Source organism: Alosa sapidissima, chromosome 12 (assembly GCF_018492685.1).
Source record: "Alosa sapidissima isolate fAloSap1 chromosome 12, fAloSap1.pri, whole genome shotgun sequence".
Classification (NCBI taxonomy): Eukaryota; Metazoa; Chordata; class Actinopteri; order Clupeiformes; family Clupeidae; genus Alosa; species Alosa sapidissima.
Genome location: NC_055968.1, coordinates 23,707,347 through 23,733,762, shown reverse-complemented (window position 1 = coordinate 23,733,762; position 26,416 = coordinate 23,707,347). Strand labels below are relative to the sequence as shown.

Here is a 26,416-nt window from a genome sequence, read left to right as displayed (position 1 = left end):
GTTATCACTGAAGTTCTTTGCATTATAGAGGAATATGGAGAAAGAGCTCAAAAGAACGGCTCGTTGATCCAAAATAAGGCTGTGAGATTAAACAGCAGTTATCATTCCTTCATCATCAGCGGTATTAAGTGTATCCTCCAAAAAACATCACAGAGGACTACTTGTCTTCTAAACATGTGACAGAGTGTGAGGGGGGCAGCAAAGAAGCATAGCGTTCGCGACTGCCGCCGCCTAGGCATTGAGAGTGGGCTCTCACACTCTCTAACACGACGATGCAGAGTAGGAGGGTCAAGCAGAGCTATGTGGTGACACTGACTTTATGAAGGAATATTTAACCGATGTTCGCTGGCGCCCACAGAGTTGGTGTTATTCAGTCGCATTCCGCTGCAGCTGTCCTCTTGTGAGTTCGTTGTTCTTTTGTTCGTGGAACGCACACATCTTCCATCTTAATTGTTAAAGCAGTATTCCCAGTTGCCTTCTTCGCTTCTCGGATGTTCTCATTTTGTAAAGTCTACATATTTCCAAATGTCGCCGCTTTCAAGAACATTAATCCTCTCAGGATAAACGTAGGCTACTTCATAAACGAAGTTCGTCAAAGGACTAGTGCGCTGGAAATGATGCCTGATTATTCTTTGGTAACAGACTTTGACTGCTGATTGTAATTTCAGTTCATTAACGACAGTTGTGTGTGGTTTTTGGGGGGTTCTTCTTTCACTGTCTTCACGTCACGAAGTTTTCAGCTGTATGTTTACGCAAACAGTTTGCTGCAGGATTTTACCGAAGAATGGGACAGGATCTGACGAACTTTGCCTTATGCTCTGTACTGCGGTGAGTTGTCATGTGGCGACTACCTTTTGATGTAATTTCTAATACCTAATGTCATTTAAGGTGCTGATATGTCTAGTCACATACCTTTTTGAATGCATTTATATGAGTCATAGTGTCACCACTGTAGCCTACCATGTAATGTTCAGGTCGACATGCTCCCTTTTTGCACTGGTGTTTATCGGTGTGAGAGATCTAGTCTCTCTCTCTCTCTCTCTCCCTCCCTCTCTCTCTCTCTCACACATACACACTGTCTCTGCCCATCTCTTACGCTATCTGTCCCTCTCTTTCTCTCTCTCATGCACACACACGCGCATACACACACACATACACACACACACACACACACACATACACACACAAACATAAACACCCAAACCACAAACAAACAAACATCCAAGGATCCCTAAAGGCCTGTTGGTTTTTCTGCAGGGGATCAAATCTCTTAACACTGATGAACACTGAATAGGATTGCAGAGTGCCATTGAAGCATAAAGCACCAGCTTGAAGCTATTCAGAAACTATTTTTACAGTGATTTACTAATTAAAATCTGTAGCCCTTAGCCTTTCCAAGGCATCACAGACAAGTCGTTTTGATAGCTGGGTAAGCTTGTAACCCTCTTGATTAATGGCAACCACTTCCTGGCAAATCAACTGTAAAGGTTTATGCAAAGCGAGTTTTCTAGACCAAATATGCTAACGGCTGTTTTGTCTGACTGGAATATTCAGCCTGCTCGAGAGCAAGTTTATCCCGGTTCATTTGCAAAGGGTCTGAACCATATTCGATATACCCATTTACATTGATCCCCACAATTGTGCATTTTAATTCACTCTCATTGGTGGTTACCCGCGAATGTGCATCAGGAAATTGAACAGCAGTAACCCGACCCTCATATCACGTGTTCCCAGACATGGCAAGAGTGCATCGCCTGGATGCTGGGATCTTAATCTGCGATGAAGTTTTGTATGGATTGAGCCACAAAGGGGACTGTTACACCAGGCTGAGCGTTGGGGAGGGAAGTGTGCATTAAGGTTTTGTCAGAGTAATAGGAGACACACTGTGCTGCAGTAGGCTGTCTCCGAGGCTTTCTCGCCAGCCAGAGCGTGCCACAGCCAAAACCCTGAGAGGATTTTAGCGACAAGCTGTTATGTTGCTGTTTATTACCCCACAACAAGGTCACTGTTCGCCATCCTCCCGATCAGTTCAGCCAGACTTGGAGATGTTGACACAGGGGGCTGAGGAGTACGCCAGCCCCTTGTTTCGAACAACAATGGGAAAAAAATGTTTTAAATCCACACAGTATCACTGCTCACAAAACTGTACGGCACGATATTAAAAAACGCCACCTCCGCACACACACTGGGAATTGCTACATTTTCAAAAGAGGCATTGATGTCGCATTGCCTCAGACACAACATACGCTAAGTTTCAGAGAGCAACAAAGATGATAATGAGCATAATTATGTGTATTCATAAAGATTTCCCAGCAGCATTGACCCCAGACCAACCACCAACTGCACTCCACTCAGAGCGTTTAACTCAGCTGTGTTGGAACACAATGAGAGCAGGTCCTGTTGCAGTGGTGGCAGTGTCTCCACCGCCTGACAGGTCTGTGTACTCAGTAAGTCAGTCTCCGGCACCTCAACTCCATTATTTGCAGATGCCTTGAGTGTGGGCCCTTTGTGTGTTAAGGCTTGTTGTAAGGAGGCTAGGCAGTGGAGGCCAGTTGCTGTGTGCTGTGTGCTGCTCAGTTGAGGTGGCTGAAGGCAGTACATTCACCTTCTGTGGTGGATTGTGCGATTGTGTGTGTGGCGGCCCAGCTGTCTCGCATCTCTGAAAACCCTGGCACAGTTTGGACATTTCTAAACCTCCATTTAGAGGTCCTGGCACACACATAAAGACGAGTTTAAGGAAGAAAAAAAGGAAACACACAGTGAAGGCACACACACACACACACACACACACACACACACAAACACACACACACACACACACACACACACACACACACAAACACACACACACACACACACACACACACACAAACACACACACACACACACACACACACACACACACACAAACACACACACACACACACACACACACACACACACACACACACACACACACACACACACACACACACAAACACACACACACACACACACACGTACGTTTGCTCGCACGCGCGCACACACAAACATCACAGTCAATGCTGCCACCTCAATGGTCCATTCATCCTGTCCAAATGAGTGATTTAGTCATAGATCAGAGTCCGTGAGAGCCCTCTCATTCAAACGAATGTGCTCGGAGCCTCAATGGGGGCCTTTGCTGACAAATCCTCGTCTCTGGCTAAAGTGGCCCCTAACAACTCCTCAAATTAATGAATAGGTAAGTAAAGGAGCGAGAGCAGCAGCAATTTTAAAGCATCCTTAAAAAAAAAGAAAGGCAGGGACAAGAGGAGGAGGAGAGATTGCTCAGGCTCACTGCAGCCAGGCAGAAAGGCAAAGCAGGCCGTTGGCAACGAGAACGCCTTTGTGCTGAGCATCCATTGCCCATTATTTTATGATAATGAGCAAACGAGCGTATCCCCCGAATCTGCCCCGACTCGGACGCTTTTTTATGTGACACAGATGAGAAGAAAGCGGCGTGTGCACGCCCGAGATTGGCAGCCTGATTAGGGCTTAAAAAACAAAGATGCCTTGAAAGAAGGTGGCGTAATTGAGATATACATGTGTATAGCGCGTATGCATGCAAAGCCAGATAAAGCCAACACACATCCCTTGCCAGGCCTCATAAAATAAAACTCCGCAGTGGAAAACAAAAACCATAAAAATGCAAGCAGAAACAAAAGGAATGGAAGCCTTTTTTTGTATTCTGCAATGTGATGCCATTACTGGAAGGCAGCCCTCATAAATCATCAAACATACAAATAAAGTTCTGGAGCATTCACACTGAGCAAAATGCTGCTCATCTTAAATGCACAGACTCATAGTGGGTGACTGAAATACTTGTGTGAACTACTGTATTGATAAAAACAAAGGCCGCCCAATTGAAATATGGCGTTTTTAGCAGATATGCGCCCAATATGGCGTGACTGGAGCCCTAATAACCTCTTTTTAAGTGGAACCTCTGGGTCTGGTCGTTTTTAAAAGGCCTGTGTGTGTTTTAGTGAGATTTATGGATGCTTTCCCCCCACTGTCTTGCTCTGAGCTACCCTGTGATATGCAGCCAAATAAAAATGTACAAGTGAGAACTTTACGAGCTAGATGGCAATAATTAAAGGCACATCTTTGATTACTTCCTCTGCATTGATTATGCCAGCAGCTTTTATGCTGTTCTAAATCCTTCCCTTTGTCCTGTTTAAACATTTCCTGCTAATTGATTAAATCTAATTTAGATGGTAAAGCATACAAGTCTACAAAACCACAATTAGCCATGCCATGCTGCATCCTACTTCTTATCACTGCTCGTCAGTGGCTGATGATATGTCCATGACTCAGCGCTGATATGGCATGAAATCAATCTCACAGCATTTACATAGTAAAGATGTGGAATAAATCACATTGCATTTTAATGACATATCACCGCAAATGCAAAACTCACACCTCTCTCTCTCACACACACACACACACACATGCAATCTTTCTGTGCACACCTTGCAAAAAATCGCAGACAGATGGGTCATGTTGTGCTTAAAATTTCAACAGCGTCCAGCATATTATTTTTTGCCTCAAAAGTTCTCAGCTGTGTATCTCTCAAACTGACAGCAAGATTTCTTTCTACGTGCAAGTCTTCGAACACACATGCTCGACTTGTACTTCCTGATAAGTAATTATGACTCGCAGACATAACTTAGCACAAAAGGAACGTGTTACCTCTGGCGTCCATTGAAAGGTATTGTTGACTGTGGTAGCACGAGAGATAAGTGGGTTAATTAGGGGCAACATTTCCATTAGTCAGCACTGGAAGGAGGATGTAGAGTTTATCAGTTCCTGTTTTAGACTCGGAGGCTGGTTCTAGGGCTAGCTCCGAGACACAATGTTAAGTGCCAGACGCACCACTTGGATCCTGTTGAAGAAATTTTAATGAAACCTTTTAATCAAATCCCCTTGCCATGCACGACATTCACTCGTTTCCATCTACTCCCCATAACCAGCCCCGGCAGCTCCCTCACCTCCATTTTCAAAATGCACCGAAATGTGGCAGTATCACAAAGAGAGCCTTGTCCATTCAGTGGTCCTGGTGAGGGAGGCTCAGTCACTCTCCTGTCAGTGCTGGTGTGGACTCTGATAGTGTTGAACAGATGCTCTGAGCCAGAGGAGAACTCACGCAACACTCGGCTCTCTAAATAGGCTTAGATAAACACCTTGGAGAGATTGGCTTTGGGACTGCTCAAATCTCATCAGCCCCGATCATTTCCCAATCATTTCAAGGCCATTTAAAGAGAGAGTGTGTTTACTCACCGTTTATACTCCAGGTCTGGGGGTAAACATGTTGTGTCTGAGGAGGGGCAAACAGAGTGGTGAATGTGAGGAGGGGCAAACAGAGTGTTGAATGGTGTTTTCATATGTGGTGTGGGGTGTCATGCGGAGTACAATATGAACACAATCCCAGCTCTCTGAGGCTAGTGATTCCAAAAAGTGTGGAGCTCAATCTTAAAAGATGTTGTTTTTGCCTCCTCCTGAAAGCCCTTCTGTGAATTTCACTAAATTGCAGAAAGGCTGTCTTGCACACAAACACACAGTACAACCGCAAGCCTCTGGTTGTTTAAAACTGCTTCATAAAGCTTTGACCTATTTACTGATGCTGGAATTGCCCTAATTCCATGATAAATTGTATTATTGATCATTAATTAGGAGGTGCTGCTTTGCTCCCTTGGGTTTGATAGGATCCTTTTGGTTTTACTAGGCTGAAATCAGGTCTGGTTTAGCCCACACACTCACTCACTCCCTCAGATTATGTTTGGAATGGTATGTGTTAAAGGTCGTGCCATTTTTAACTGGCCAAAATGAGATGCCAACTCTTCCATCTCAGATGAAGAGGAAAAGAGGAAAAGAAAAAAGAACTAGTATGTTAGATAATAGTTCACTTTAAATGGTTGTGTTGGGATGGGCATTACATATCAAATGGACAAATCTTCATGAAGTCCAAATGAATATGGTCGATCATTACGCTCATTCTAAGATGCAAAATACCTTTGTTGCATAGTTTTGTGGAATGGTTTCATGATAGCTTCCTCCAGGGTTGTATGCACAACCTTGTGTTTGTAGACATTTAAAGGACAAATTATAATAATGATATTTTCCTTGGGTGATGAAAACATTCTGGTGCAAGTGTTCCTACGCAAAGGGCCAGAATGAAAAATATTCTGTCAAAGAACAAGGCTACAAGGAATAATGTATTGATGTGCTGTAGTGAATATAAATGCACCATAAATGTGGCATAAATGATACATTTAAAGAGTTCTAACCTTTGTAAATGTGAATTCATTTTTAATGTGTATGATTGTTATGTATAATAGTGCTGCTTTACATTTGCCAGTTGTTTGATATTCTGAATTTGAAATGCATATTAGATTTAAATAGCCTTGTATGGATGTAAATGAACAATGTTTTGTAGATTGGTCAACATCAGTCATATCTCTGATCAAAGGCGTCTCCATGATAAGCTCTACCATGGCTGTACAAGCCTATATGCTGTAATATACATTAGTGTTCCTGTAATAATTATAACACAGTGTAAGACCGGTAATCACATAAGGATCAGATTACTCAACAATGTTACTTTCAATCATCCATCATAATCTATCATATCTCCCCTCTATCCCTCTCCTTCTCTCCCTCCCTCCCCCTTCCCTCTCTCTCCCTCCCTTTCTCTCTCTCTCTCTTTCACACTCTGTCATTCTCTGCTGTTCTCTGTCTTCCTCTATCATGTTCTTTGCCTAATGTGCTGTATTGGAGTGCCTTGACATCTGGTGGTTATTTGGCTTTAAGAGAGATTTTGTTGAGACCATTTTTGGCCATGCAGCCATCATCACAATCTGCATAGTTTTGAGTCATGCAAAAAAGCATACATTAAAACAACCACACGCGCACACAGACACAACCACACGCACACACACATACACACACACACACACACACGCACACACACACACAAATGGGTCGGGGGTGGGGGCTGTGCCATTGACACAGTAATACAAGATTGTCCTATGACTTTGCATTGTTTGGAAAGCAGATATTGTCCACACACATAATCTTTTCAACCTCTCCCGCTGAGGTTATCAAACGGTCCTTCAGAAACACAGAGTGGTAGCCTGCCACCATTACCACATTTCTGAAATGCCTCAGGTTATCTCTTCCCAGGTTGTATGCAATTATATTTCAGGAGAGCTGCTGAAAAACTGCAGCCTCAAACAGCAGATAATAAAAATGCATTTTACTTCCAGGCCAGCTATTTCATTTGTTTTTAAAAGGATTAAGGTGTACCACACAATGTAAGGTGGATAATTTTTACTTTAGATTATGAAACATATTGCGCGTACAAGCACAATTGTTATCCAATAATGCCCACACACAGCGTACAATGAGATACACTTGATATTAATTCCGCTGAAAGTAACAAAAATACCCGTCCCTGTTGTTTTAAAGATAATATGCCTACTGATCACAACTGTAGCTGACTCAGAATGTAGCAATCTATGAAAGTTTACTTACTCGGGGAAGCTAAATATTCCCAAGCAAGGGGGTTAGAACACTTGCTACTAAGTCTTTCATCTTCCCCGCTCTTCACTTCTCTCACAAACGTACAGACATGCACATTTGGAGTATTTTGCTTTATCTACCCCGTGCATTTGTTAACCGACAGCAGACACTGAGAAATCTCTTTTAGCATTACACCTGCTGAGCCTGTACCATGGGATTGCCATCAGCATTCAGTGCAAAAACCACTGCATTCACAATATTTACTCTCACTATGTTTACCCAGTCCTTTCATACATCCGAGGAAAGTCATTAAGCATTACAGTTTAATTGTATCGACGACGAAATAAATAAATAAAAACACAAAGAAGAAAACAAAAACAGCAGAAGTTGAGGGAGGAAAAATGCTCTCTGTTTAGGAGCCTCTGTTTGGTGTGGCGTATCACTGAGGGGGGAACTTTGATGCATTGTGGGTCCCCCACTGAGCACTTTCACTGTGATCCAGCAGGGTCTGCTCATCAATATGCATGGCAGCGTATGTGGATGTCGACACTGAAGAATTAGATGTCATGCCGCAAAAACCCCGGCTTTTAAATCTGGTGTAATCACAGCTTCTTTTTTAAAAAGGGAGAGAGAGAGAGAGAGAGAGAGAGACAGACAGAGAGAAAGAGACAGAGAGAGAGAGAATGACAGAATGCATTGTAGCTTAGATCAGTGCTGTGTTCGCACTGGTAGCGATCTACTTATCTGTGAATTACATGCAGGCTGTACTCCATTATGGGTGCCGGCACTCGGTACACACCTCAAGGTTGGACAGTGTTCTGAGGACAAAGACAGGACACCGATGACACAAATTAGCCCTAGGTGCCTTTCAAAGTGAACTGCAAATGATGTGATAGAAAACTTGGAAGGAGGTTTCTTCATCCCGTTTCAATTTCTCCATTTTTTCATGGAGCACGGGGGCTTCTGATGTAGATTTGATATGTTAACCTTCCATCTGACCTATCACTCTGCTCCTTTGATTCCCATTGTGCGCATTGAACGAATATCATAACTTCTTTTTTTTTTCTTTCTCGAAACCCGGGCATATGGCAGGCATGGTTTGACAGACTGTCATCAGACTACAGTAATGAGACCTTTTCTTCTCCAACATCTGGTTTTGACACGGCTGCGGGCAGCGCTGATTGACAACCGGCACAGGAAATATGGGAAGCGATAGGAGTCCAGAACAAAGCAGAGGGAACAGCAGGACGCGCTGCACAGAGCGCCACCGCTAAACATAACCCTGCCATGGCAGCTGTGTTCTCATCATAACAGCGAAGGAAGGAGATCAACCATGGCTAGCTGTAGCGCCTGAGCTCTGGTGGTGTGCTGTGGCCATGGTGGCAGTAAACTTGTAAAGTTCTGGTCGTTAAGAGTTTTTGAGTCAACAACATCCTATTAACTGGAATGATCTATAGAGATAAACAATACTACTTACAGATGAAAATATAAATAATGAGTGCATTCAATTCAACAGGGTTTTAATTGCCAAGCTACAGTATCTTAATTTTTCTCAAGCGCCAAATATTATTGGTTATTATGCAACGCACATTTTAAGGGAATACATTAAGCTTCTCACTTACCGACAATTAGTAGACCGTTGCCTTAATGTTTTATCTTTTGTCTCCATTTGCTGACAAGATCTCTCTGTAGTCCTAAAAAAAGACTTTAAGGCTTAAAGGAAGGAGGCCGTTATAATTCTCTAATTGCCTCCTTTGTGTGTGTGCTTCAGTCTCTAGTGAGTCTGGAATTTGAATTTGTGTGTGTGTGTGTTCACATTATGCTACGAATGAGTATACATGAGGCCCTTCCTGGCTGCGCCTTTGGAGATCAACTGTACATCTCTCTCTCTCTCTCTCTCTCTCCTCGCCCAGGTGCGGATGGGGAACAGAGGGAATGCAGAACTCCCACAATTCCCAGAGGTGGAGTGAGCTAGTGTCCCTGTGCTGCTGCTGCCGCTACTGCTGCTGAGCCACCCCCCCACTCCCCCCGCCCCCGAGTGTGCCTCTCTGATGGCTCTATGGGAGTTTGTGACTGTCAGCCTGCACTGCTGGGCTGTGGCCATGGCCAGTCTGTCGGAGGAGAGGCCGGGCGGCCCGCTGGACTGGCTCCTCTCAGACAAGGGGCCCTTTCACCATTCCCAGGAGTACACAGAGTTTGTGGAAAGGAACCGCCAAGGCTTCTCCACCCGCTACAAGATATACAGGTCAGCTGGTGCTCCGCTCAGCTCGCTAGAAGAGAAGCCATAGTCTTCAATGCACAATACTGGGCTGATACAAATATGGGAGAATTCACTTTAGATACATATTATGGGATGCAAAAGCAATTTTAAATGGATTTGTGAATAATGCATCGTTTTGGTTGACCAAACATGCCGTGGCCAGATGGCATGCTCTTCATTAAAGTTACTTCAAGCTCACAGAAAAGTGGTTCCAATAGAATATGAAATATTTCAATTTATTCAGTCATTTTAATATTTGCTTTTCTACACTAGTATAAAATAAGCTAGTATAAAAACAGTTGGAATCCTTAATCCTTCCATCACTTTCCCTCATATGGCTATATCACAGCAGCACCCCCTCCCCCCACTACAGCGTGAGAGATACAAGTGTCAAGGAAGTGTCAAAGCACATGCACATAATATTGGACGTAAACCCTAGTAATAGAGCATTCTTTGGCACACTGTTTTGATAAGTGATCATTTTGCTCCATTATAGCATTTCACATTTTGAAAAATCTCTCTCCAGGTCTTGTTCTTGTTCTGACAAGTCAGATATGGCAATATGTGAGAAGGGCTGGAGAACAAATCATTATTTGTCAAACACCCAGCATGCAGTCATGGGTCTGGCAAATTATTGCAATAAGCGACAATGTGTCATAAATCACTTCGGTCATATCCATGGTTTCTATTGGGTAGAGCTCCCGACTGGCGCAGGCTGACATGTATGGATTTCGTAGAAGACTTTTTATGGCTTTACTGATTTGCTCTCTGTTGAAATGCCATTGTTATATATTTATTTATGCATCACCCCCCCCCCCCCCGGCCTCACATTACAGGGGAACATTAGAGCGTAGCCATAGCCACCAAAATTAATAGCCCTCTGATCCGTCAAAGTAATTAGTGAGGTCTTAATGCATATTACCCTGCATTATGACAGACATCTCCAGAGAGGTTACTGTCATCGGCTTGCCTGAGCTGAGAGCTCAGAAGATTGCAGCCACCTTGATTAGTCAGTTTATTAAGTCATTATTGGAGAGCGTTTTTATGGCATTGTATTTGTGATATTGTCCGACTAGGTGTAATACACATCTAATTGAAATACATTTTAAATATGCAAAGATTTATTTTTTTTTATTTTTTTTGAAAATCATTTAACATGTAAAACAAACACAAAACACCAGACAAACTGAAGAATGAGTTGAAATGTGTTAATATGTCTTGAAACCAGACCACGACAGAGCCGTTCATCTGAATAGCCAAATAAAAAGACCAACAGGGGATCTCAAATTAACCAACACCTGAAGCATGAAGCAGAATCACAGCACAGAGGTAGCTCCATTGGATATCATGGTGAAAAGAGAACAAGAGATTCTGCCAAGTAGGGCTATAATGCCATTAGCATCCTATTCACTGAGCTCTCATGGTGGTACCAAACAGCATGCACGTTCGCCTGCAGTATCAGAACTCAGCATGGGTGAGTTCAACATGAGCTTGTCAGTGAGGTTTGTAACACTGGTGTATATTTCACAGAGACAAAATAATTATTTCATGTCTGATGCATGCTGATGTATTCTGACCATGCACCTCCTCAAATATCCCACAGTGGTCATTTCAGAGTCATAATATTCTTCTCTCTCTTTCTCTCTCTCTCTCTCTCTCTCTCTCTCTCTCTCTCGGTGTCAAACAGACAGCTGATCAGAAAACAATCAGCCGCCGTAATTATTCTGATCTCCTTTTGTTGTTTCTTGTTTGATTTCTGCAACAAGTGACTGTAAGGGCTGCATAGTAATTGCCTTACAGATTTGTCCCTCTTCATCAGGCAAGTCTCATGCTGTGTCAATGACAAGCACAGACCTAATCCTTCCATGCCAATGTTAATTCCCCGAAATTGCTGTAAGCCCTGAAATATGGCCAGGATGGCAATTTTTGGTCAAATTACATCCACTCCTGTCAGCCCAGTCCCCTACCAAAAAAATTATAATTCCCAAGCTATACAGACTGGTCAAGATTAAAAGTGACAATATTATTTTGGGGATGGTTTTCTCTCTCCCCCCTTCCTGTGCAGTTTGTGACTTTGTTGCTCTGCTGAATTCTAATAATCGGTAATGACACGGAGAAGATGAATCAGTGTAGCAGAAGCGGTGCTTTGAGTTACAGTGGTGTGTAACAGCAGTGTCTTTGTAATAGAAGTGCACCATTTCGCCTTCTTCTTTCAATTTTCCACCTTTCTCCCTTTATTGAATTTGAAAGAATTTTTAATGAGTTCTCAGAAGGAAATGGGGTTTACTGTGTGTGTGTGTGTATGTGTATATGTGTGTGTGTGTGTGTGTGTGTGCGTGCGTGCGTGCGTGCGTGCGTGCGTGCGTGCGTGCGTGTGTGTGTGTGTGTGTGTGTGTGTGTGTGTGTGTGTGTGCTAGTGGCTACAGCATGAAGAATATTGGTGACACAGTGGCATGTGTCCCAGTAAACATGAGGATCAGCTCCGTAGCACCACCTGCTCAAGTTGACTAGTGCCAAGGACATTTGCCCTAGACACTGGCTCAGAAAAATTATATCAGGACTCTTCTTTTTTTACTTTCAATCGTGCTTTGTTGCCTTGATTGTTTGTCTTTGTCTTTCTTGCGTGTGTATTTGTAGGGAATACTGTATTATGCTGCCTTTCAACGACTGAAATGAGACATTCGCTCACCTTATTCCTTTTCTAGTCACTGTACATGACGTCTGTTTTGTTCTCCAGAAACGTATTCATACTGTAAGATCTTTTATATCTTTTTTTATTCATTTCAATTTCATCGTTTTTATTTAAAAAAAGTTTCTTTCATCCCACAAGTTACAGATGTAAACCACTTTATGATGTAAGCTCGCTGTAGCTTGTGTAAGGGTAGCTGTTCTGGTACACGAAAAGATGCTTTGCACATAAAAATCAAAAATCATACAAATAAATAAATAAAACCAAAAGCAGCTGCTTCTCAAGTCACATGACGAAGCTGTTATGGTCCCATGGGAGCCGAGAGACAAGATTTCACATGCACATCATGAACACGACACCGAATCATAGTGTCCATCATGTTTATTAGCAAAATAAAGCTCTCCACAATCAAACTCACCGAGCAGCCATCAAACACTGCTCTCTCCCTGTCACAGAAAGCCACTAGGCCTTACCAAGGCTTAAGATAAGACAAGCAAGGCTTATCATTCTCAACGGTAACTGGAGAAGAGAATGACAAAGGGGGATTTGCTCTCTCTGCCACATGGCACCATCAGGGTCTTTGATCCAGGAAGTCCTCACGCGGCAGCAGGGCGTGAGAGAAGAGAGAAAGAAAAGAGAGAAAGAGAGAAAGAAAAGAGAGATATCGCAAGGCCCTGGCCCCTCATTCGTCTGGCATCTCACGAGATTGAGATTGATCATCAGATTTTGCTCAGGAGCGCTACCTTTTTTCCAGTCCCACGGCCACGGTCCACGCCAAAACATTAGGGTTTGATTCCAGCGGATTGATTTAAATGTATTTTCCCCAATTTATGTCCAATGGCAGCTGAGACTTCTTTTGCATAATTTCTCTTAATTGTATCACTTCACCCTCCTCTCCCTCTCAGCAAATTGTTAAACTCCATATGGAATTAAGGGGGCTTTTTCCCCCCCTGGAATGAATCAATCAAACATCTGGGTCGAGAGGCCCCTCTCATTACTCCTGATTTAATGTGATATATATCCTTTCAAAAGGCCAACCTAATGCCATCCATCACCACTGCAGAAGGTTGCCCAACCTACTTTGATTACTGGAGACAAGCTTCTATTTCAGTGTGTAGTGTATCATTTGGGAGTGATCAGGATAGCAGTTCAGATTTCAGTGCCTGAACATGTCTGGCAGCGGTTACTGTAATAGCATTGCACCTGTATTTTCTAGAGCTGTGTTTGTTTCTATGGTATCGTATGTGTGTGTGTGTAGGTGTGTGTGTGTGTGTGTGTGTGTGTGTGGGTGAAAGTAAGAGGCAGACAGATAAATTCAGAAAGAGAAAAAAAAGAGTTGTGTCTTGAGAGAATGCATAAATAAAGATGTAGAGAGAGAGAGAGAGAGGAAGGTAGAGAATAAATGCCAACCCCACACAGAGACATTATCCTAATCTGTAGAGGCTAATTAAAAAAGAACAAACACTTATTTATTCCAATTATTTTCATATCTCCATCCTCCAGGAAAATTGTTTGCACTTTGCCAAAGGCGCACCAAATTGCTGTCATAGCACAAAGACATTAGCCCAGAACGAAGGGTTTTACAGCACTTCTCCTACTGCTTGCCTGGTGGATAAAAAAAACAGGGGGTTATTGGGCCGACTTCTTGCCATTGCATATTTTGGTAGTGATGTGTTCATTAGAGAGGGCACCTGTCAGTGGCTTACTTTGAGGCGGTCTTCATCCTCGGAAATGGTTACCTGGTCTCAGAACTTGGGTAAAGCTAATGATCTGGTGAGGCGGCGCATGCCTTGCCCTTCTTCCCCCGAGGACCCCAGGCTCTTCACTACCTGCTGGGCCAGATGCTTGTGCACTAATAAAAAAAAACAGATCATTAGTGACAGCCTTGTTTACTTCTCTACTATAACCTCCCCAAGATAGATAAATAAGCAAATAAATAAATAATGATGAACCTCCTCTTCTCTTTTGCCTCTCAGAGAGTTTGGACGCTGGAAAGTGAACAACCTGGCGGTGGAGCGCCGAGACTTCTTGGACTCTCCCCTGCCCCTCACCCCTGAGTTCATGCGGAACATTCGGCTCCTGGGGCGCCGACCAACCACCCAGCTAATTACGGACAATCTTATTAAGAAGTATGGAACACACTTCCTACTGTCGGCCACGCTTGGAGGTAGGCAGCCTTTTATGTACACGCTCACTCATGCACCGCATTTAAAAGAAAGATGAATTTAATTAGCGTAATTACACTCAGGTTGACAAAAGAAAAGCAATGCAAACAGTGCTTATGAGTATATACATTTCAAACACATCATATCCTTTAAATTAAGTTAGTTATTTGAATACATATTGTTTGTGCAACAGTAATGATTTGAGTTTTGAATTCAAAGTGTAATTTTTGCCACAGCTGAGCCATGCTGTTCCCGAGAACACAGATTTTTGTTCATAGCGTTGGAGGCCGGGAGGTTGTGTGGTCTCCATTTCGGAAAGGAGATGAGATGATTTCAGGAACAAAGCCTGGACCATGTCTGGCATGGTGACAGAATGGGCTGCCGTTCCAAAAAGCCACACTTGTCGATTACTTGACATGGCTCGCCATCTCTGAAAGGTCACGCAGAGATAATAATGTAAAAGTCCCCCTCTGACTTATTCGACCTCCGCTCCTGTGCTGGTCGCCCGCCCACCAAACAGCGCTGTGGTATGAGAACATGAAAATGAAGAGCCAGTAGGCCTGGGCTGGCGCCAGCTGTGGATCGGCGTGTCAGAAGTTGATAGTCTATCTGAGCCGAGCAGAACATATGGGAATCATAAAATAAATAATTGTGCCATAAAGAGTGGAGGCCACGCGTGCCTCTCGGCTGATGTAAACATGGCTAGGCAGAAAAAAAAGCCATCATATGCAACGAGAAAACAGTAACAGAGCCAACACTTGCAGATCTGAACCTCTGAAACGTGCCCTTATGCTCAGTCAGTAACAAGACTCCCACACTGATTTATATTATTGAAACTGATGAATAAACATGTATTGTGAATTAGCCAAAGTTCTGTTGATTTACAAACTAAATCAAATACGTTCCAATTCACTGTAGGCGGTCATAGCCTTTTGTGATAGTTGCTATAATCAAGCCTGCTGCATAGATCTCCATGTTTCAAAGCAAGAGTTTAAGTTCAAGTTCATGTTCAATTTATTTCTTTGTACAATAGATAATAGACACAACACAATAGACACAACACACTACCATACAGACAGATATGCAGATATAAGAGGGCTATGCAGTACATATGAAGTTATGCTTGCCGTACACTGCAGGCCTACCTCTGTTCCCAAATAGTGAGTGATCCAGAACCTCATGCTGTGTGCCACTACTTGATTCACCTTGCCCTAATTTTGAAGGCACAGATATGCAGCACACTGGTACAAGCTGAAAGCGCATACAATGCTATACAATACTTCTTGAGTGCTGCGCTTTTTTTTATTCGTCCATGAAACTCACCCACTAGCAGAGTTTCAACCTTGTATGTCTTTTATTGGCCGCTGTCTGTGTTTGCAGGAGAGGAGGCTTTAACTATATTTGTGGACAAAAGGAAGCTGAGCAAGAAAGCCGAGCTGAGTGACTACTCCAGCAATGGCACGGCTGTCACTCTGGAGACACTCCACCAGCTGGCTGCCTCCTACTTCATTGACAGAGAGAGCACACTGCGCAAGCTGCACCACATCCAGATCGCCTCCACTGCCATCAAGGTACACACTGCCTGGAAAATAGCAGTAGGAATGAGCATTCTACCGACTGTGTACGGTTTTAATTACAGTAAATCCTGTCAAGGCAACTGAGCTAACCTTAAGGCATGAGAGTACATATAAACATAAAAGAGTACAGATTGCTGTGGCATGTTGACCATTTGCCATATGCTGTGTTTTTCTCAACACTCATAGTCTTTTCTTAAAGATGGACGTTGTTCAATGAAAACATTGCGTCATGGCTTGAATGTAACTTTGCAATATTTCGGGAATTGGAATCTACTGTATCTGACCTTGCCCCCTCTCCACACACTGTTCACTGCTGCAGCTGACACGCTAGCTTGCTTGCCTGCGTTTAACGGCCATGACAGCTTATTTCACTCATTATATGTCTTGTAAACCATTGCAAATATCATACACACATATAGGTTAAAGTCTTGATTTTTCCCGGAAGGTGGTCTTTAAGGTTGCTTTGAGGGTGAATTTATTTTTGATAATGAATAGGCTTGGTTGTTGATTGGCCACTTTGGGAGATCCCCTACCTACAGTATAGCACTAGGAATGTAACACTTCTTAAAGGACACATTCATGGTATGGTCAGAGCAAATGCAAGCTAAATGAAAACTCTTTGACACAATAATTAACTGTATTTTTAATATGTGTGCACATGCATACCAGTCAAAATTACTAAAGTACACTGTGTACGCTAGCTCTGATTTACTAATTAGTGTTACAGAAGCACATATATTCATGTTTAGTATAATGTACTTCCATTAATGAGCACTAAGCTAAACATTTGTAGAGCTGCTAGTAAAATAATGGAAATTCTAAATGTTTTACAACAGAGGCAACAGGTTCAACAGGTTAATATTACAATATACTGTATATTTGCAGTGTATCCGCAGTGTATTTGTATTAGTGTATCTGATTTTTAAGGCTGCCTCCATATAAGACATAATACAACATATAAGACATAACACAACATATAAGACAGGACAAAAGAAAGAACAGGACAGACAAAGAAAGAACAGGACAGACAGGAGAATAAGATGGGGGGTGGGGGGTTAGTCCCAGGAGATGGAGAAGGAGGGGGCTGGGAGCATATTCAAGTTCAAAAGGCGAATAGCCTCAAAAGTAAAGGTAGCCTCATGTAAGTGATCCTGATATTTGGACCCTAGAAGATTCATTATGCATCCTCCTTGTAAATGGTCAAATATGAAAAACACACACACGCATACAATTGACAAATATTCCAGTCACCTTCATGTACACTTGTGACATTAACTTTTTTGAGCAAAAAAGAATGCAATATCCGTTCAGTGAAGACTTGACATTTGAATTATTGTGTCAAGGCATATTCCAGTAATGGTACCTTTTTTACCAGGAAATTGTTCAGAGCATTTTAGAGTATCCTCCAGAAGACTGCATTACTTTTTGAGTGTGCTGTCCTCATTTGCACTGGCTCTTTATTCTTTGCGTTTGCCCGTATTCTGAGAGAGCTGTTTCTTCCGTTGCACAACTGTTTTGGAGGTTAGACATTTTTATTACCACTTAGAGGGCACTTCTCAGGTAGCGCACTAGTGTTTGTCTGAGACTCGGCCGAGGTGATTCTTTTGTGAGGAGGAGAGGGCTTTCATGTGCGGCGCCTCTTCCTTGAGTGGCAGGTGCAGCCACCGAGGCGAAGAGGTTCGGCTCTATCAGCGGAGGAGAATGAATCGGAGAGGTGGGGGAGAGAAGACGCGGCGAAGGATTCTTCAACACATGCATCATTTCCACGGGGCGTTGACCCACACTCGTGGGACAGGCAGGACTAAGCGTTCTGCCGTGTGGATTTCAAATTGAATGGGGTCGGGAGTGAGGGGGGGCTGGAGGGGGGCTGGGGGGATGGAGGGGAGGTGGAGGGGAGGAGGGGTGGAGGAGGGGTGGAGGAGGGGTGGGCGTGGGGGTTGGTGGGGACTGAGGCGATACTCTCTCCCGCAGGGTTCTGTGGAGGGGAAATTTAGCAACTCATTTTAGGGAGGAAAAGCCTGTTAGCGGGCTGGTGTACTGGGACTCTGCTGTGGCAAATCAGAGTCTGCTAAGAGTCCGCCATGCGTCCCGGTAGCTCGGCTATGCTTAGGTTGTTTATCTAACACATAATAGCTCAAGCTGTGTCTAAGCGGCAGGGATGATTTTTGTTCTGATTTGACAATTTCCCGACTAAATCATTGATCGCGGCAAACCTCCTGTCGCCTGACTACCACCCACCGAAATGTGTAGTGACAGGAAGAAGGTGTGATGAAAACTTCTTAACAATGCCCCCCCCCCATCTCCACCCTGTGCACCTTGTTCATTTTATTTTGCCTTCCTGTGCCAAATTTCATCTTCAGAAGGCAAATGGCAATAGACCTCCTGTTTATTTCCTTCCCCATAGTGAATATAAATGAACGGGTGTAGCATTTGCTGTTTTATGTCAGCACTGTCTGTTTTCTCTATGGTGTGCGAGTGCAGATTGTAAGTACTTTATCCAAAGCCACCAAAAGCATTTGGCCACATGAATGTTGGAGAGCCATAATCTGCCATTTGTGTATGGCAGTCAAAGGAAGGACATCTGTTTTTTTTTTTTTTTTTTTTTTACAAAGTAATGTAATGCTGCCCTCCACTTGTTCACCAGTCAACTTCCTTATACTGTACAATATGGGCCATCATATGGCTTATCTGATAATAATAATACTTATAGATTTTAGAAGGAAAACATTTGGAGGGGCCATGTTCAGTTACATCAGTTTGCCATGGCTTGGCTGGCACAGTCCAGAGGGTTAGCACTTCAGTCAGTGTCTCTGGTGTGCAATTGTCTTTGAGGCTTTGTGTCTCAGTGTCTCACCCTCGGGCAAACCCCAATCAGTCAGTCGAGTGCCTACGATGGCTGGATGTCAAGCAGCAGAAATGTCCCGTCCCCTCGGAAGCCCGCTATATGTTACAAGGATACATTTATAAGTAAGTAAGTAAGTATAAGTATATATACTCTTTTGATCCCGTGAGGGAAATTTGGTCTCTGCATTTATCCCAATCCGTGAATTAGTGAAACACACTCAGCACACAGTGAGCACACAGTGAGGTGAAGCACACACTAATCCCGGCGCAGTGAGCTGCCTGCAACAACAGCGGCGCTCGGGGAGCAGTGAGGGGTTAGGCCATTGTAGGGTTAATACCATTTTCTTCATTGGATGTTTCCCAGTGAGAACACATTTCTTGAACCTTCTAGTGGATTGTCCCTCCCTGCACTGCATACATATCCAACTTGTCCAGTAAAGGTCAAATATAGATGTTCCAACAAATCTTGGCCTCTCAGTGTACAGTATACGCAGATCTACAACGTGGGGTGGAGGGGTGTGCGGGTAGAGCAATGTGTGCAGGCAAGTGTATCCTCATTCCTATCGCTCCGCTGTTGGGTGGACAGGTGATGGACTGGCAGTGGCCAAACGCCGTCTCGCTTTATCTCTCGCTTCGGCTGACAAAAATGTTCTGACAGGCCAAATCAGAGAATATCTCTCCGAAATGATGAAGGTGTTCCAGCCGCACGAGAAAATGGAGAAACGGGAATCAATTAGACACGTTCTACCAGCTCGCAGAGCAAAGAAACAGTGTCTCCTATTTCAGATGCAAGAAGTGGTGGTGGTGAGGATGGGTAAAAAAGAAGAGGTCTCACCGAAATGGTTCTCAGGAAAGGTCAACGGAGATGTTTCCGTCAATATGGCAATGAAGAAATCTGGCCATTATTAAATTTCAGTGCGTCAGCTGCAGAGTATCTGAGGGGGCAGTGAAGTACAGCAGAAGTGCCTCTTTTTCTCTCAGTAGGTGGAACAGAATTTCTCTAACAAGAAATCTAATCAATTAAGTGGCGGTGGTGGGAGGAACAAATGTTTAAAGAAATGCACAGTGCCCTCTGTTCCCTACTCAGACTGCCATGATTCACAGTCTTTTCAGACATGGTGATTAAATGTAGTTATACAACAGTAATAAGGTCCAGTCAAGCTAATTATTCGTTTCTGATTGGACGAGGGGCATTCCACGACTCATGATGGGTGGCGATATCTCAGGGCATCCCCACTCAGACACTTTACCACTAGTAATCACTCTGCATTTTGCATTGAATTGTCAGATGTGAGCATTCCAGTCTTTCAAATTGAGAGAGCAACGATTTCATTATGTCACATTTGACAGTTATTGAGTCAGAAAATGGAGTAAATGAAGTATGGTGAATGTTCAGATGTAGAATGTAATGTGAAGACAACAAGTAAACAAATGACTGTGCACATATAGCTTCTCTCACTCAACTAGGCTGCAGGGTGACATTCTCCATTGCTTGGTAGCAGTAGGACTGCACCAAGACTGTTGCTTTTAGACAACAAAAATGAAAATGCACTGTAGAAAACACAATTTGTATTTAAACTGTGGAACTGTTGTTTAATTAAAAAACAATGAGCGTGATCATGGCGTTAGTAAAGGATATGACCTCGGCTGGGGTTACCTGCAGCACTTGGCCCCCGGTCTCTTCCCTACGGCCAAACCACAGCCGTGGGTATATCATTTACCAGCCCCAATCTCACTCGTGCCATAATGCTAAAAGAAACCGCTCAGCTACATTGTACAAACTATACAAAAGGGTGACTCAGAGGGAGGGGGGATTCTGTATTGCCAATGTTTAGAGTGAGTGTGTTTGTGTAGGAAGAACTTAAGGAGAATGAATGAGGCGCAGAACTGTAGGAAGAACTCTGAAAGAATGAAAGAGTGGGGATGAAACAGCGGAACAAAGCATTAAGAGGGAAGAAGAGAGGATGGGGAGCTATAGATACAGAAGCTGCAGCAAGAAAAAAACATGCTTTTGGTATTACTATATAGGATATATCCACATATATATATATGAGATGTTAGATAGATATAATTCTTCATGAAAGTGAAGATAATTCATTCATCTGTTTTAAAAACTAATTGTACACACACAAATGTGTTTGTAATGCTTTCTTACGCCTTGTACTGCCTACTTATGCCTTTTAAATATATTGGGGGGAAAAACAACACATGGTCTGTCTGTTGTTGCCTAGGTAACTGAGACCAGAACCGGTCCTCTTGGTTGCAGTAACTATGACAACCTTGATTCAGTGAGCTCTGTGTTGGTTCAAAGTCCGGAAAACAAAGTCCACTTACAAGGTATGTTTACACTTATTATTATTTTTTCCTTCATTGCAAACGTTGGGAACATTGCTATGTCCACAGTGGTATAGTGGCACAAGCTTGATCTCACAGCTGTCAGGCTATTATGGCGCACATTGTATGGCTGGTCCAGCAGATGGTTGTATTCCTGGATGGCGAGGAGTGCTGGCTGCAAGCATAGCGAAGCAGAAGAGAGCAAGGGGCCAAATCCAATAAATGTAGATTCACAAATGGTTCGTGGGATGTAATGTGATGAGATGACGGAGTATAGCCGAGCCAACAGTGGCAACGCATAAGTCTGATAGGTGTTGTTAACCACCACTGGTCTGTTAATTGGAAACTAAACTATTGGCCATTTTCCTGATTGCTTGCCTTTAAACGCCTTCAGGGCCTTGTTTTACACTCTTCCGCTGTCATTCCATGGCTATTTCTATGTCCAGCCAGGCATGTACTGTCACTAAAAATTAAAAACTTAAACAAGTTCATACTAGAGATTATTCTGCAGCTTAATTGTGCAAGTGTTCATTTATAGAGCCTGCTAATCTAGCACTTAAAAACCATGCTTTATTATGTCTTAAATTACAGGGCTCCAGATCATTTTACCAGACTACCTTAGAGACGTATTTGTCCAGGCTGCGTTGAGTTACATTGCCTGTAATGGCGAAGGAGGGTTTGTCTGCAAGGACAACGACTGCTGGTGTGAGTGTAATGCGAAGTTCCCAGAATGCAACTGCCCATACATGGACATTCAAGCCATGGAGGAGAGCCTGCACCGGGTATCAGAGTCATGGGAAAGCCTCTACAAAGAGTTTGAGGACTCAGGTAATGGCCGAATATGAAAGATCAAAAAATTAATTGTGTGTGGATGGATAATTAATACTTATTATTGGCACTGGACCATTTTCTCATCTAATTTCTGTGATAAAAACTTTTAGCAACCTCCAAATGCTTGGCACACTGTCAGCTCTCTGCAAATCAAGGCCCTGACGGGTTTGGATTGAGCAAAAAAAAACAACACAGGTAGTTTACAGTATGCCCAGAAAGATTAATTACCCATAAAATGACTTTATTGCCACTCCAGCATTTCTCATCATCATAGTTACTGCAGTAATGGAATATGAACGAGGGGTTTTAATACAACATTTAGGTATTATTGCCAGTTAAGGTCACCCTGTGTGACAAAATATTGCTGAGTTGAAATGAATATAGCTGGATTTTCGGCCGTTGAGGTTCTAAAAGTGGAAAATCTTTTGAGGGACGTTGCTTTTTCGGTTTATGTTGTGAAAGCACTAAAGTGTGCCGAGTCGGAAGGAGAAATGTGTCCTTCTGAAAGGGATATAAAGACATGCAGTGTCCTGCTCAGTCAGCAGAAGAGAAGCGCTGGACCTGAGAAAGCATAAAAATATTTACAAGGAAACGATCCTCTTCCTGGCTTCTTGGGTTTTCCTTGGCAGTACAAAAGTATCACAAAAAAAAAAGTCTGTCTCTTGTTTAGATGTGTTGTCATGTCTGCTTGTTATATACTAAAGCACTTGTCTCTCTCTTTGCAAATAAAAATAGACGAATTCAAGACATTTCTGACGAGGCTACCACAGAACTTCTTCCTGAACACATCGACGATCCAGCACTTGTGGTCGCTGGATGCTGGCTTTCAGCGTCGCTATGAGCAGCTGGAGAACAGCATGATTGCCCTTTTTAAGAGAGCACAGAGGGTTGTGTACAAGCTCTTCAGCCTCAGCAAAAGGTGTCAAAAGCAGCCGCACATCTACTTACCACGCGAGAGGTACGGTAAAAAAACAAAGTCACGTCTCCATTCCCGTCTGTCCTGCACTCTGGTCTCAGCCTGATCATTAATTGACCGATGAGATAATAACCATAGTTTATTCCCCTTGACTTATTCATGAGGTGATTATCAGGCTTTTTGGCAATGCTCAAATGCAGCAGCCTATCCCTCAGACATTTCCCCAGCAGGTCTGGATGGGCTCTTTTTGCCTTCAAGTAACACAGAGCACTTGAAAGACTACTCGTTATCCCACTTGTCGAAGCTTTCACATAAATGAATAGGGTGTTATGTGACTGATTTTAGTTCCTGGGGCCTGTTATGTCTGTTTTGTATGTTGTTTGTTGTTTGTTTGCTACAAGCAATTACCGTGGAAAATGCCCCAGAGAATGAGTGCCTTGCTAAAGGTGTAGGTTTTTGAACGTTCTAAGTTCCGCAACAATTGAAGGTTCTAAAATTCTATGTTGAATTCTAATGAACCCAGATATTCTTTAGAACGTTCATTTCTCAACATTCCCACCAGTGTGATGGTACTCCTTTAAGGGTTAACCCTGAAACACACGAATGAACACCTCCCAGTCTGTCAGCTTTGCTCAAAAGATCCATCTTTGCTCCTAATTACGCCGGCTGTGTTTTGGGAATTTCAAGAAGTACAGAAGTGAAAATAAAGGCATGCAACTCTCTAATAAGATAAATGAGGTGTTGCTGCTTCCATGGTCTCTCCAATTAACATGCGAGTTATGTCTTTGTAAAACACGCAAATAATCACAATATTTATCATACTTTTTGGCAAAATGTATGATTGCAATCACCTTCCCGCCGGCAAGAAACAAGCATGTCAAATGAGCAGTCAGTAATAGATGTGTGTCCTCTCATTTGTTCCTCCACAGACCACAGGCTTACTGGCTCAACTATTTCCAGTCCCTGCTCTACTGCTCCGAGAACAACCAGCTGGGCTCCTTCTCCGAGGAGCTGCACATGTGCATCTGCGCCTACGAGCACACCTCCTGCCAGGTGCCCACGCCGTGCTCCATCGGCGAGGCCGGAGCCTGTGCCTCCTGCGCCAGCGACAACCACACCCGCTGCGGGAGCTGCAACGCTGGCTACATGCTGAGCCAGGGCGCCTGTCGGCCCATGGTGGCCGACTCCACGGAGAACTACCTGGGCTTCGAGACGGACCTCCAGGACCTGGAGCTGCGCTACCTCCTGCAGCGCTCGGACCGGCGCCTGGAAGTGCACGCCATCTTCATCAGCAACGACATGCGCCTCAACAACTGGTTCGACCCGTCGTGGAGGAAGAGGATGCTGCTGACGCTGAAGAGCAACAAGTACAAGTCCAACATGGTTCACATGCTGCTGGGCATATCCCTGCAGATCTGTCTGACCAAGAACAGCACTCTGGAGCCGGCGCTCACCCTCTACATCAACCCCTTTGGCGGGAGCCACTCAGAGAGTTGGTACATCCCGGTGAGTGAGAACAGCTTTCCAGACTGGCAGTCTACTAAGCTAGATCTGCCCTTGGAGTGCTTTAACTGGACTTTAACACTGGGGAACAGGTGGAAGACCTTTTTTGAAACCATCCACATATACTTGCGGAGCCGCATTAAGGCAGTGGGCCCCGGAGTCAACGACAGCACATATTACGAGCCCCTGGAGATGGTGGACCCGTCCAGAAACCTGGGCTACATGAAGATCAACAGCATCCAGGTGTTCGGCTACAGCATGCACTTTGACCCGGAAGCCATTCGCGACCTCATACTGCAGCTGGACTACCCATATACGCAGGGCTCGCAGGACACGGCCCTGCTGCAGCTGCTGGAGATCCGGGACCGGGTCAACCGGCTGTCGCCGCCGGGCCAGCAGCGCCTGGACCTGTTCTCCTGCCTGCTGCGCCACCGGCTCAAACTGACAGCCAGTGAAGTGGTGCGGATCCATACCTCGCTCCAGGCCTTCAGCACTCGACTGCCCAACTCCCTCGATTACGAGACAACAAAACTTTGCAGTTAAGAGACAGCACAGGTTCCAGAGGAGTTTAGAAATGAAAGTACCGCTGACACACTGAGAGTACAGGAGTAAAACTCGACTCAGAATGAAACATTTCTTTTACTGTTGGGTTTGAGAGAAACCCTGGTCACATGTGGCAAGTGTAAATTGCACCCTAGCCAATAAAACGTAAATTTACAACTCAAATTCTGACATACAGTAAATCATGTCATGTCCTTAAATCATCCTGTTGAACCGTAACAACTCATTTCTACTATGGACAATTCTGAAGTTGACCTCATGAGAGGCACTTTAAAAAAATGTGTATGTTTGTTTGTAACTTTTATATGCATTCCTTTGCTTCAGTGACTGTGCACTTTCCATGGAGAGATAAAGTAGTGTAAGTATGTTTTGTACATATATTGTTATTAAAACATCATGGAATAATACACTGTAATACTCTTGTATTACTACACATAGTCAGTTAAGGAAAATGCAACGCATATGTTTAGGATTACACAAGTGACTGCCTGATACCTTACCAAGGTAAGTAAACTAATAGTAGGAGATCAAAAAAGCACTGAATCTATAGAGTTGGGAAGGAGCCCGGAAGCTCATAGTTTTCAGTGTTAGTATTTAAAGGTGTAGGTTTTTGAACATTCTAAGTTCCGCAACAATTGAAGGTTCTAAAATTCTATGTTGAATTCAATGAACCCAGATATTCTTTAGAACGTTCATTTCCCAACATTCCCGTCACACCGGTGTGACGGTACTCCTTTAAGGGTTAACACTTAATGGTTCCCAAGAAAAAAATCTCTATGGGAAAATGAATGGGTTTCTTGCCAATTTGGAATGTAAGGGAAACAACAGCAGAAGAAAACTAGACATCCGGTTGGACGAGTTGAAATGTATTAATCACTCTGTCTTTTATGGTCTTGTGGTCATTTGCCACAAACTGCTGTCTTGTAAAAATTAAGATGTTACTAAAACGTGACAGCAAAAATTAAACCGACTACAGCACGTTGCTTGCCTGGTGCAGCAAGCGGGACTGTTGAGCATGGCAGATAACTCTTTCTTTACTCACTCCCATCAACTTCTCATATAACTTTATGTTACAGCCAAAGTGCCTAAAACATCAGATTAATACTATCAAACAGATTGTGGCTATCAAACCCTTCTGTAATCGATATGTTCACTTACAGTAAGTTAACTGCTTGATTGTTGTGAGAACTTGTTATCCCC

General features: G+C 43.5%; 1 protein-coding gene across 3 annotated transcripts; it reads left to right on the top strand.

Annotated features, from left to right (window-relative positions):
• Positions 1-206: 206 nt before the first annotated feature.
• On the top strand, positions 207-25,485 carry brinp3a.2 (bone morphogenetic protein/retinoic acid inducible neural-specific 3a, tandem duplicate 2). Of its 3 annotated transcripts, none has more exons than XM_042057896.1 (9): positions 207-400; positions 734-828; positions 9,450-9,781; positions 14,462-14,652; positions 16,031-16,221; positions 21,303-21,408; positions 21,997-22,233; positions 22,972-23,194; positions 24,082-25,485. In XM_042057896.1, exons 3-9 carry the CDS (start codon positions 9,588-9,590, stop codon positions 25,196-25,198), a joined length of 2,259 nt encoding a protein of 752 aa, XP_041913830.1. In that variant the 5' UTR covers positions 207-400; positions 734-828; positions 9,450-9,587; the 3' UTR covers positions 25,199-25,485. The 3 variants fall into 3 exon arrangements, with proteins under 3 accessions (XP_041913830.1, XP_041913831.1, XP_041913829.1); XM_042057897.1 differs by having other exon boundaries at positions 207-635; positions 761-828; XM_042057895.1 differs by having other exon boundaries at positions 207-828; positions 8,629-9,781.
• The last annotated feature ends 931 nt before the right edge of the window (positions 25,486-26,416 follow it).

Coding starts and splice junctions, on each gene's coding strand:
- brinp3a.2 (XM_042057896.1), top strand. CDS start 9,588: ATGGCTCTATGGGAGTTTGTGACTGTCAGCCTGCACTGCTGGGCTGTG. Junction 14,653..16,030: donor ACTGTCGGCCACGCTTGGAG/GTAGGCAGCCTT, acceptor CTGTGTTTGCAG/GAGAGGAGGCTTTAACTATA. Junction 21,409..21,996: donor AAACAAAGTCCACTTACAAG/GTATGTTTACAC, acceptor CTTAAATTACAG/GGCTCCAGATCATTTTACCA.